The sequence below is a fragment of the Macaca mulatta genome, chromosome 2 (genome assembly GCF_049350105.2).
Source record: "Macaca mulatta isolate MMU2019108-1 chromosome 2, T2T-MMU8v2.0, whole genome shotgun sequence".
Classification (NCBI taxonomy): Eukaryota; Metazoa; Chordata; class Mammalia; order Primates; family Cercopithecidae; genus Macaca; species Macaca mulatta.
In genome coordinates, this window is record NC_133407.1 from 121,103,677 (window position 1) to 121,116,200 (window position 12,524).

Consider the following 12,524-nt stretch of genomic DNA (forward strand, 5'->3'; position numbering starts at 1 on the left):
CTCTCTGTTCGCTAGCCGGAAGTCGCGAGGTCTGAATGAGTCAAAGCCGGCGGCCTCTGCTCCTCAGCTCCACCTGACAGTAGGCCGCTGATCGGCCGCGGGTCTCGTCGACCGCTAGGCCACCAGGTTCATGTGGAGGCTCCCAGGCGCCCGCGCCGCGCTTCGGGTGATCCGGACGGCGCTGGAGAAGCTGAGCCCGGCTGAAGCGCAGAGCCAGACAGCGGCGGGAGCGATGGAGCGCGCTGTAGTGCGCTGTGTACCCTCGGAACCCAAACTGAGCCTGTCATTCGCTTTGGCTGATGGCAGCCACAAGAACATGCAGCGCGACCAGAGCGAGCCGCTGGGTCGAGTCCTCAGCCGCATCGCTACCAATGCCCTAAAGGGTCACGCTAAGGCGGCCGCCGCCAAGAAGAGCAGGAAGAGCCGGCCAAATGCGAGCGGCGGTGCGGCCTGTTCAGGGCCGGGGCCTGAGCCGGCTGTGGCCTGCGAGCCCGTGGTAAAGCTGTACTACCGGGAAGAGGCAGTGGCTGAGGACGTGCTCAACGTGGATGCCTGGCAAGACGGTGCGGTGCTGCAGATCGGCGATGTTAAGTACAAGGTGGAGCGCAACCCGCCCGCCTTCACGGAACTGCAGTTGCCGCGCTACATCATGGCCGGGTTCCCTGTGTGCCCCAAACTCAGCCTTGAATTTGGGGATCCCGCCAGCTCCCTTTTCCGCTGGTATAAGGAAGCCAAGCCCGGAGCGGCGGAGCCCGAGGTCGGTGTCCCGTCGTCATTGTCTTCCTCCTCACCTTCTTCTTCTTGGACTGAGACTGAGGTGGAGGAGCGTGTCTACACCCCGTCCAATGCCGACATCGGGCTAAGGCTCAAGCTTCATTGCACCCCAGGCGATGGGCAGCGCTTTGGGCCCAGCCGGGAGTTGGAAAGTGTGTGTGTGGTAGAGGCTGGTCCTGGCACCTGCACTTTTGACCACCGGCATCTCTACACGAAGAAGGTGACGGAGGACGCTCTCATCCGCACTGTCTCTTACAACATCCTGGCAGACACGTACGCGCAGACTGAGTTCTCGCGAACGGTCCTGTACCCATACTGTGCCCCCTACGCCCTGGAGCTCGACTACCGCCAGAACCTTATCCAGAAGGAACTTACCGGCTACAACGCCGATGTCATCTGTTTGCAGGAGGTTGACCGCGCAGTGTTTTCTGACAGCTTGGTACCCGCCCTAGAGGCCTTTGGGCTCGAGGGGGTGTTTCGAATCAAGCAGCACGAAGGCCTGGCCACTTTCTACCGAAAGTCTAAATTCAGCCTTCTTAGCCAGCATGACATTTCATTCTACGAAGCCCTCGAATCCGACCCACTTCACAAAGAACTGCTGGAGAAACTAGTTTTGTACCCATCAGCGCAGGAGAAGGTGCTCCAGAGATCTTCTGTTCTTCAGGTAAAGTAGCTCCGCCCATCTCTTCACATACTGTCCCACTTTTAGGGGCCAGGAAGGCGAGGAATGAGGTGGGGGTTAAAACTGCGACGAAAGTATCCAGATACTGTTGAAAGGTGTGTTTGCCCTGGTATCTTTAGCACAAAGTTTACTCTTCATTCATTCAGCAGATTTTTTTTTTTTTTTTTTTTTTTTTTTTGAGACGGAGTCTCGCTCTGTCGCCCAGGCTGGAGTGCAGTGGCGCAATCTCGGCTCACTGCAAGCTCCGCCTCCCGGGTTCACGCCATTCTCCTGCCTCAGCCTCCCGAGTAGCTGGGACTACAGGCGCCCGCCCCTGCGCCCGGCTAATTTTTTCTATTTTTAGTAGAGACGGGGTTTCACCATGGTCTCGATCTCCTGACCTTGTGATCCGCCCACCTCGGCCTCCCAAAGTGCTGGGATTACAGGCGTGAGCCACCACGCCCGGCCTCAGCAGATATTTTTTGAACACCTCTCGTGTGCTTGCCACACTGCAGGTTGCCTTGAACAAGACAAGCAGGGACTTTTACAGTGCTTACAATCTAGCGAGAGGGACACATGCTAAATGCAAGAACAATAGTAGCTAATGTTTTTTTACTACTTGCCAAGCACTGTTCTGGCACATTTTAAAGTACTTAAAATTTAAGAGCGTGGTGTGTTTTGAAGTGCTCCATAAATATAAACTAGTTTTTAAATCATAGGCTCATTGAATCTTCACAGTAATTCACCTGTTCCCATTTTATAGATGTCATTTGTGTGTTAAAGTTTTTAAGTAATTGATTTTGTTCATAGCAAGAAGAGCATCTACCATTTTTTGAGCACCTAAGGTGTTTCATGCACCATATAAGATCATTTAATTGACTTCACACAACAGTCCATGAGGTGGATGGTATTGTCAGTGATTACCAGTACGAAAGTGGCTAGAGCCGGGCGCGGGGGCTCAAGCCTGTAATCCCAGCACTTTGGGAGGCCGAGACGGGCGGATCACGAGGTCAGGAAATCGAGACCATCCTGGCTAACACGGTGAAACCCCGTCTCTACTAAAAAATACAAAAAACTAGCCGGGCGAGGTGGCGAGCGCCTATAGTCCCAGCTACTCGGGAGGCTGAGGCAGGAGAATGGCGTAAACCCCGGAGGCGGAGCCTGCAATGAGCTGAGATCTGGCCACTGCACTCCAGCCTGGGAGACAGAGCGAGACTCCGTCGCAAAAAAAAAAAAAAAGAAAAAGAAAGTGGCTAGAAAAGCATCTTTCTGCAGGTCACATTGCTATAAATGGTAAAATGAGTATTCAAACGCAGGTCACATTGCTATAAATGGTAAAATGAGTATTCAAACGCAGGTCTGCCTGACTCCAAAGCCTGTGCTTACGCTTGAAAACACTTTCTCCAGTCAAAGTGTTGTCATGTAAAATGTATTGTTTATATTACTAGCTTTATATATTGGACTATTATTATTATTATTACTATTTTGAGACAGAGTTTTTGTCACCTAGGCTGGAGTACGGTGGCGCGATCTCGGCTCACTGCAACTTCTCCCTCCCGGGTTCAAGCGATTCTCCTGCCTCAGCCTCCCGGGTAGCTGGGACTACAGGGGACTGCCACCACGCCCGGCTAATTTTTTTTATAGAGACGGGGTTTGGGGTTTCACCATGGTAGCCAGGATGGTCTCGATCTCCTGACCTCGTGATCCGCCCGCCTCAGCCTCCCAAAGTGCTGGGATTACAGGCGTGAGCCACCGCGCCCGGCCTATATTGGACTATTATTAAAACATGTTACACTGAACCTAGTCATGTAGATCCTGAAACTTAAATAACAAGTCGGATTTCATGATTGCAGTCCTAGTTAATCACGGGAAGGAGATGGAAGAAAACGTTAGTTCGCCATATAGTCTTAGATAAAAACAGGTGGGGCGTGGTGGCTTATGCCTGTAATCCCAGCACTTTGGGAGGCCAAGGCAGGCGGATCACGAGGTCAGGAGATCGAGATCATCCTGGCTAACACGGTGAAACCCCGTCACTACTAAAAATACAAAACAATTAGCCAGGCGCGGTGGCAGGCGCCTGTAGTCCCAGCTACTCGGGAGGCTGAGGCAGGGGAATCGCTTGAACCCGGAAGGCGAAGGTTGCAGTGAGCCGAGATCACACCACTGCACTCCAGCCTGGTTGACAGAGTGAGACTCCATCTCAAAAAAAAAAAAAAAAAAACCAACCAAACGAACAAAAACATTCAGGAGATTTGCAAATGCCAACTGAACTCTTGGCACTTTCCGTTTATTTTAGGTTTCAGTTCTTCAGTCTACAAAGGACTCTTCTAAAAGGATATGTGTTGCTAATACCCATCTTTACTGGCATCCTAAAGGTAGGTTTTATTTGGTATCACAAGTGACTTAAACGCGCTTAAGGTTGTTTAAAGCTGTTTTACACAAATATATATCTTGAATGTCACCCAGAAATTGTAATTTGTGTAGTTTTTCCGTTTTAACTTAAAGACAACTTTAAAAAATACTTACATTAATGTTTTTTATATTCATAGGTGGGTATATTCGCCTCATTCAAATGGCAGTAGCCTTGGCTCACATTAGACATGTTTCATGTGATCTGTATCCTGGCATACCAGTTATATTTTGTGGGGACTTTAATAGTACACCATCAACAGGAATGTATCATTTTGTCATCAATGGCAGCATTCCAGAGGATCATGAAGACTGGGCTTCCAATGGGGAGGAGGAAAGATGCAACATGTCTCTTACGCATTTCTTCAAGCTGAAAAGTGCTTGTGGTGAACCTGCTTACACAAATTATGTTGGTGGCTTTCATGGATGTCTAGATTACATTTTCATTGACTTAAATGCTTTAGAGGTTGAACAGGTGATTCCATTACCTAGTCATGAAGAAGTTACCACCCACCAGGCCTTACCTAGTGTTTCCCATCCCTCTGATCACATAGCACTTGTATGTGATTTAAAATGGAAATAGATGTGTGTTTAATGGAATTGAAGTCTGAAAAGGAAGTAGTTATTTTAGCAGAAAATTTAATATGAATCAAAGCTTATATGTAACCTTCAAAGAGGAATGGTAAAATGTTCAACCCTCCTAGTTATGTTCCCGATGTCTTCATTAATGAAACTGTTGATAATGTTTGCATCATACAGCTTCTCTTTCCTCGTTTTCCTCTACACTTGGAGGAGAAACAAATATATTTATTACTAGCAAGATAGAAAATTATATTATTTTTCTCCAATTTAAGACTCTCAGAAAAAGAAGATTGAATTATCGTGGTTTTTTGTTTGGTTTTGTTTTTTGTTTTTTGTTTTTTTTTTTTGAGACAGAGTTTTGCTCTTGTTGTCCAGATTGGAGTGCAATGGCGTGATCTCGGCTCACTGCAACCTCCGCCCCCTGGGTTCAAGCGATTCTCCTGCCTCAGCCGCCCAAGTAGCTGGGATTACAGGCATGCGCCAACACATCTGGCTAATTTTTGTATTTTTAGTAGAGATGGGGTTTCGCCACGTTGGCCAGGCTGGTCTCGAACTCCTGACCTCAGGTGATCCACCCGTCCCGGCCTCCCAAAGTGTTGGGATTACAGGCGTGAGCCACCGAGCCTGGCCCTTGTGTATATTTTTATAAGAGAATTTTTTTAGCTAGTAGTTCAGAATTTTTAAAGTACCATTTGAATGATCTTAATTTTTCTTTCATGACAACACATTCCAAAATGAATCATGCTTATGTACTAAGAGGGAAAATGTATGTAAGTTAAGGGTGAGAGACTTAAGTTATAGGTGACCTTAGAGACCTAAGGTGGAGAGACTTGACACATGGAAGGAGTAACATTAGGGTCTACCTCTACCTCAATTTCGTTAGTGATTTACTACAATTTCAGAGCTTTAACAAAAGATAAAAATAAATCGTCACCAATTGTTATTGCTTCTCATCTTTCATTTCTCAATGAACAAGTAAGGTATTTTCATTCTTATTTTTAGGATTTTAGTTTTTAGTGTATGGAACAAATGAACACAGTTTATATTCTAATTCTTACTGCAGCTCATTTTAATTTTTAGGATGCAAGCACAATTTAGTATTCAAAGTCAGTAGCAACATATCCAACTTGATCCTATTGTCTTTAGTTACTCTTGCCCATGAAAAATATTCATAAATGAACAGGGTATTTGACCATATGATATTAGAAAATACAGCACAATATATTCATTTATGAGAAACTACCTACTGATATGGGCTTGAAATTTTGGGTGAATCATTGAGCATTTCTACGCTAGAAGTAATTTCAAAATTGTTGGTTTTTATAAACAAGAAAAAGGGTGAGTAGTGGGACTTTTAAGCATCTCTGAAATAAAAAACCTATTCTTTTTATAGACAAGCATTATAGTTTGAGTTACAGACAACAGTGTGTATATATGTAATATATATATAGTAAAAGGAAATTTAAATATGAAGCCAAACTTTTTAAAATTAGAAACTACAAATGGTTATACTGATTAGTGTCTAGCCTAGAGTGGTAACCAGGCTTTACTAATCCAATTATCAAACACATTATTTATAATGCATTAGCTGTATTAGCTGTTGCTTTTTTGATGTTCAGGATAACTATGTTATCTCATTTCTGCATTTAATTAATAGCTCGAGTATTAAAAGACCACCCCTTCAAGAAAAGCTTTGATTTTCCCCAGTCATGAAAGCCCTTGTTTCAAATTCTTTAATCTCTGAACCCAGTATCATAAAATTTTCCTCTTTTGGTAATATCTGTACTTTCATATTCTGCTCACTATCAAATGTATTGTTAACTCTTAGTAAGTTTGAAAATGACGGGGTTTTATCTGCACTTGACATTGAACCTTGAAGTACTTTAAGTACTCCAAGGGAAAAATTAAAGTGGAAGTTTCTTGGGATCTTGTTTAGAAAAAACTATAAATAAAAAATTGATGCTACCAAATTGTGCCTTCCTAAATAACATTTTTGATAGCATTTTAACAGCAGTTTACAAATATGTAAATAATAGATTAAAACCAAAACTTGATTCTCTTGTGAATTTTTTTTTCATTTTAAAAATACATTTTTGGTCTGCTTTCAAACAAAGATGTTGATAGAACCCTTAGAGTGACTTGGGAGAAAACAAAGTGTGACATCAAAAAGTTGAGATACATTTTGAAAGAAAAAATTCAAACATGCCCATGAAAAAAGCATACAGGTTCCACATTAGCACTGGCTAGATTAAACTGTAGTCAGAAAACTCAGCACTTAACAGACATTCCATGTCCTATATCCTTAATTTTGATATTTTCTGACTAAACAATATACTCAGATTGTATACAGGCATTTCAGATTATTAGGACATGGAATGTTATTGTGAAGTGCCATACACTCTGATCAAATCTCCAATATACAGATAGGTTAAAATGATTGGAGTCCAAAGGTAGAGAACACTAAGAAAATGTATAAATAGCATACACATTTCTTTGTACTCACGAGTTAGAAGGCAGTGTTATTCAGAAATATGTTTAAAGCACCTGTGTGATTGCATTTTTCTATTACATTTGGATTTTTTAGTACATTTAATTTTAAGAAAACATGGGAAATCTAGTGACTTTCTATGGTAAACCACATTTTATAATGTCACAAGTTCTTGCTATAGGAATTAACATTCTAAAATTTTATATTGATTATAAAAGAGTATTTCAGAACATATTATTCTGTTAAAATGAACTCTTACACAGTTGCCGCTACAGCACATGTGTCTGCCAATAATCATAATTCATTAGTGAACAATCGTTTCTGGCTGTATGTTCTTTTTGAAATTCTGAATGCTAAAATCAGTTGTTTCAAAATTTCAAGAATTTCACTGAGTGGTGACTTTTCTGAGTACTAAGCTATGATCCCATCAGAATGTGCTAGTTTCAGTCTGAGATAGATTTCTGAGGAGCCTAACACAAGGGAGAGAAGGTCCAAAGAACGCTACTGTGGAAAGTTCTTACGGTAGAAATTGGCATCTTTTGTATGTCATTCTCCAGCCGTGAAATAAAGGCAGAGGGTTCCCTGCAAACTAGTTTGGTTGGGATAAATCCAATATTTATATATAATGAAAAATAAAAGTTTGCATTATTAGTTTATCACAAGACCCATGTGACACCTCAGAAAATATTCTCAGCATAATTTTTTTAAGAAATAGAGTCTTACTGTTACCCAGGCTGGAGTGCAGGGGTGCAGTCATAACTTACTACAGCCTCAAACTCTTGGGCTCAAGTGATCCTCCTGCCTCAGCCTCCCAAGTAGTTGAAATTACAAGCCCAACCTTTCATACCTGAAAACTAATTTTCTTTCTTTTTTTTTTTTTTAAATGATACTTTAAGTTCTAGGGTACATGTGCCCAATGTGCAGGATTATTACATAGGTATACATGTGCCATGTTGGTTTGCTGCATGCATTAACTCGTCATTTACATTAGGTATTTCTCCTAATGCTATCCCTCCCCCTGCCCTGAAAATGAATTTTCTAAACACCAATAAAAACTATTTCAATGTTTTGAGAATTTTAATAATTTGCTTTAATATAGTATGGGAAGGCAACACTGTATAGAGGGACAGGCATAGTGGCTCATGACTGTAATCCCAACATTTTGGGAGGCTGAGGCAGGAGGATCACTTGAGCTGAGGAGTTCAAGACAAGCCTTGACAACATTGTGAGACCCTATATCTGCAAAAACTGAAGTTAGCCAGGCATGGTGGTACATGCCTGTAGTCCCAGCTATTCAGGAGGCTGAGGCCAGAGGATCACTTGAGCCCATGAGGTCAAGCCTGCAGTGAGCTATGATCAAGGTGCCACTGCACTCCAGCCTGGGTGACAGAGCAAGACCCTGTCTCCAAAAAACCACTCTAGATTTCATTTTGTAGGGGGTAGGGAGGACAATTTTTAACAGCTCTAACTGACATGGGTAATATATAAGTTCTGTGTTCTCACTTTATGCTAAAGTACTTTTTTAAATGTTGAAAATACTAGAGCTGTATTAACTTGATTTTTTTTTTCTTAGCACTAACTTCAAAATAACCATACAGTACTGCTTGTAATTTTTGTATTTTTAGTAGAGACAGGGTTTCACAATATTGGCCAGGCTGGTCTTGAACTCCTAACCTCAGGTGATCTGCCTGCCTCAGCCTCTCAAAGTGCTGGGATTACAGGCATGAGCCATGGTACCCGGTCTAAATTTTAATTTTATATATAAATGGCAAAATAATCTTAAACATACTAAATCTGTTCACTTATCTGCTATGCTAGTAAACTCTGGGTTGTCAAAAATACATGTTCATATTGTCAGTGTTAGATTTTTATTCATAATTTAAAATTTCCTTCCAAAATTTCACAGAAAACTGAATTATTCATCTCCATCTTCTGTCCAATTTATGTATTGATTGTATGTCAAAGCATTTATGTAACAGTCCATTTTGCCCAGTAATTCACTTTAATGATGTCATCATGAAGTGTTGACGTACTTTTTTTTTTAGTGTATTGAAGTATTCCTAGGTTGCATTTGTGCTAGTTTCATACCATTTGTGTTCCTTATATATTGAGGATGGTTCAGTAGGGGAATTGGATAGGCTTTATTTAGTTGGCTTTCTTATACTGGATAATATAAACATTTTTTTTTTCTTTTCTTTTTTGAGACAGGGTCTGGCTTTGTCACCCAGGCTGGAGGGCAGTGGTGCCATCACGGATCACTGCAACCTCCACCTCCTGGCCTTATGCAATCCTCCCACCATGGCCTCCCCAAATAGCTGGGACTACAGGTACGCACCACAACACCTGGCTAATTTTTGTATATTTTGCAGACAAAAAAAAAAAAAATGGTTTCACCATGTTGCCCAGGCTGGTCTTGAACTTCTGAGTTCAAGCAATCCACCCACCTCGGCCTCCCAAAGTGCTGATATTACAGACATGAGCCACCCCACCCAGTCAGCACATATATATATATTTTTTAATAAGACAGAGTCTTATTAAAGCCTGTTGCCCAGGCTGGAACACAGTGGCATGATCATAGCTCACTGCAGCGTCAAACTCCAGGGCTTAAGTGATCCTCCCACCTCAGCCTCCTGAATAACTGAGACTACAGGTGCATGCCACCATGCCTGGCTAATTTTTTAAATTGTTTGTAGAGATGGGCGTCTCTCTATGTTGCCCAGACTGGTCTTAAACTCCTGGGCTCAAATGACTCTCCTGCTTCAGCCTCCCAAAGTACTGGGACTATAGGTGTGAGCCACCACACTTAGCCCTTTTCTAAAATAATTAAAAACAAATTTTTTCTCCAGAAAAGAACATATTTAGCAATTTTTAAAAACATGGGCACATAGTAGATGCATATATTTATGTGGGACATATTTCTTTTGATAGAGTAAATTGAGTATCCATCACATCAAGCATTTATTTGTGTTACAAACATTCCAATTGTACTCCCTCAGTTATTCTAAGATGTGATATACACACTTTTAAAAGGATTTATTGTGCTGGGTGTGGTGGCTCATGCCTGTAATCCCAGCACTCTGAGAGGCTGAGGTGGGTGGATCACGAGGTCAGATCGAGACCATCCTGGCCAACATGGTGAAACCCCATCTCTACTAAAAATACAAAAATTAGCTGGGCATGGTGGTGCGCACCTGTAGTCCCAGCTACTTGGGGAGGCTGAGGCAGGAGAATCGCTTGCAGAGGTTGCAGTGAGCCAAGATTGTGCCACTGCACTCCAGCCTGGCAACAAAGCGGGACTCTGTCTCAAAAAAATAAAATACAATAAAATAATAAAAGGATTTATTGCATATAATTCTTATATCCCCTGTGGAATAGTTTGGAAAAATGGTACATCCAAAGATAAAATCAGTTAGAAATAAACAGTGGCCTTCCTCAGAAAAGCTGGGTTAAGTATAATGTTTTGGGTATCTTAAACCAAGAAAGGGTATTTCTGTCCAAGCTGTAGAATTTTTAATAATTCTATTATAAATAATGGAATCAGGCCAGCGCAGTGGCTCATGTCACATAATCCCATTCTCCTTAAGAGCTTTTTGTCACTGCATATCAACTCAGTTGACAAGGACTGGCTCCCAAAAGAAGCTGCATACTCACTTGGCAGTCACTCCCTATTCCCCCTAGCTCCTGGCAGCAACTTAAGCTGTTTCTGTGGATTTGCCTATTCTGGATATTTCATATAAATTGAATCATATAATTTATGTAGTCTTTTGTGACTGGCCTCTTATGTAGGATGTTTTTAAGGTTCAGGAGTTTGTTTTTATGATGAATGTTCCATCTTATGGGCATACCACATTTGTCCATTCATTAGTTGACAGACATTTGAATTGCTTCCACTTCCTGGCTTCTATGAATAATGCTGCCATAAACATTTGTTTACAAGTTTTTGAGTGAATATGTGTTTTTGTTTCTCTTGGGCACACAGAAGGAGTGGAATTGTTGGGTCCTATGATAACCTTTTGAGGAACTGCCAAACTATTACTGAAAGCAGTTGCACTATTTTGCGTTCCCATCAGCAATATGAGGGTTCCAATTTCCCTCCATCCTCATCAACACTTTATAAATCTTTTTGATTATAGGCATCCTAATGTCAAGTGGCATCTTACTGTGGTTTTGATTTGCATTTCCATGATGGTTAATGATGTTAAGCATCTTTTCCTGTGCTCGTTGGCCATCTATATATCTCTCTGGAGAAATGTCTTTTGAAATACTTTGCCCACTTTAAAATGTTATTTGTTGTTTAGCCACCCCTCCTTAAAAAATACATAATAATCCATCATCCCTTGCCTTTTCAGGGCCATCCAGGAGGCAAATCTTTCTTAGTCTGTGCTTCATACATCCCTTTAGTTCCCAGCCTAAAAAAAAAAAAAACACTGTGACCAAAATCTGGTGAGTTCCCAGAAAGCAGGGGTAAGCTGTCCAACACCAAGTACTTACATGCCCAATAAAATTGAAAATGTGGCCGGGCACAGTGGCTCATGCCTGTAATCCTAGCACTTTGGGAGGCCAAGGCGGGCAGATCACTTGAGGTCAGGAGTTTGAAACGAGCCTGGCCACATGGTGAACCCCCATCTCTACTAAAAATACAAAAACAATAGCTGGCTGTGGTGGTACACGCCTGTAGTCCCAGCTAATCCGGAGGCAGAGGTTGCAGTGAGCTGAGATCGTGCCACTGCACTCCAGCCTGGGTGACAGAGCACGACTCCGTGTCAAAAAAAAAAAAAAAAAAATGAAAACGTATCATTTGAACAATATAGAAAAATGACTGACAAGGTCAGGAAGGAACCTAACTCCGCTGCCCTCTAACACATGAAGCCATACTGGCAGGGATCCAATAGTAGAGCTACCTTAATTTTTCTTTGCCTGTGTCTAGATAAGCACTTTTGCTATTCATTTCTCACAATCTTATTAGAATTTAACCGTTTAAGATAAAGGGATAGTCCTCTAAAAGTAGCATAGTAAGAAACAGCAGCAGCCAAGCAGCCTTCCAATAGTGGCCCATGAATGCAAGGTCACATGTATATATTAGTAGAAATATATTTTCCCTGTTGGATCCTCAGGTAATGAACTTACAGACTATTGTTATTCAATCTAGTTTTCATACTAATTCTACCAAAGCTGATAACCAATATTTACATTATTGAAACATCCAGAAGTACAAGCTACCAGAAGGTACAAGCACTTGTTTTCTCTCCAGTTTTTCTCCATTGAAAAGCACTTGGCTGGATGTGGTGGCTCACACCTGTAATCCTACCTGAGGTCAGGAGTTCAAGATTAGCCTGGCCAACATGGTGAAACCCCGTCTCTACTAAAAATACCAAAAATTAGCTGGACATGGTGGTTTGTACCTGTAATCCCAGCTACCCAGGAGGCTGAAGCAGGAGAATCACATGAACCCGGGAGGCGGAGGTTGCAGTGAGCCGAGATCACACCATTGCACTCCAGCCTGGGTGATAGAGTGAGACTCCATCTCAAAAAAAAAAAAAAAAAAAAAAAGTAAAGCAATTATTTTCAATAACAAGTTAGAAGTCACTTTCTTTTTTTTTTTTTTTTTTT

General features: G+C 41.9%; 1 protein-coding gene across 11 annotated transcripts in view; it reads left to right on the plus strand.

Annotated features, from left to right (window-relative positions):
- Positions 1-12,524, plus strand: part of PDE12 (phosphodiesterase 12) — a 25,636-nt gene continuing 13,112 nt past the window's right edge. For 4 of the 11 annotated variants that reach the window (XM_077990495.1, XM_077990500.1, XM_077990497.1 and 1 more), the window contains exons 1-2: positions 1-1,438; positions 3,732-3,810. In XM_077990495.1, coding sequence (XP_077846621.1) covers positions 131-1,438; positions 3,732-3,810 — 1,387 coding nt within the window. In that variant the 5' untranslated portion in view covers positions 1-130. Of the gene's footprint in view, positions 1,439-3,731; positions 3,811-3,984; positions 4,613-9,118; positions 10,093-12,524 lie in introns of those variants that run through there. The other 7 variants (XM_077990493.1, XM_077990494.1, XM_077990496.1 and 4 more) reach the window with 4 other exon arrangements.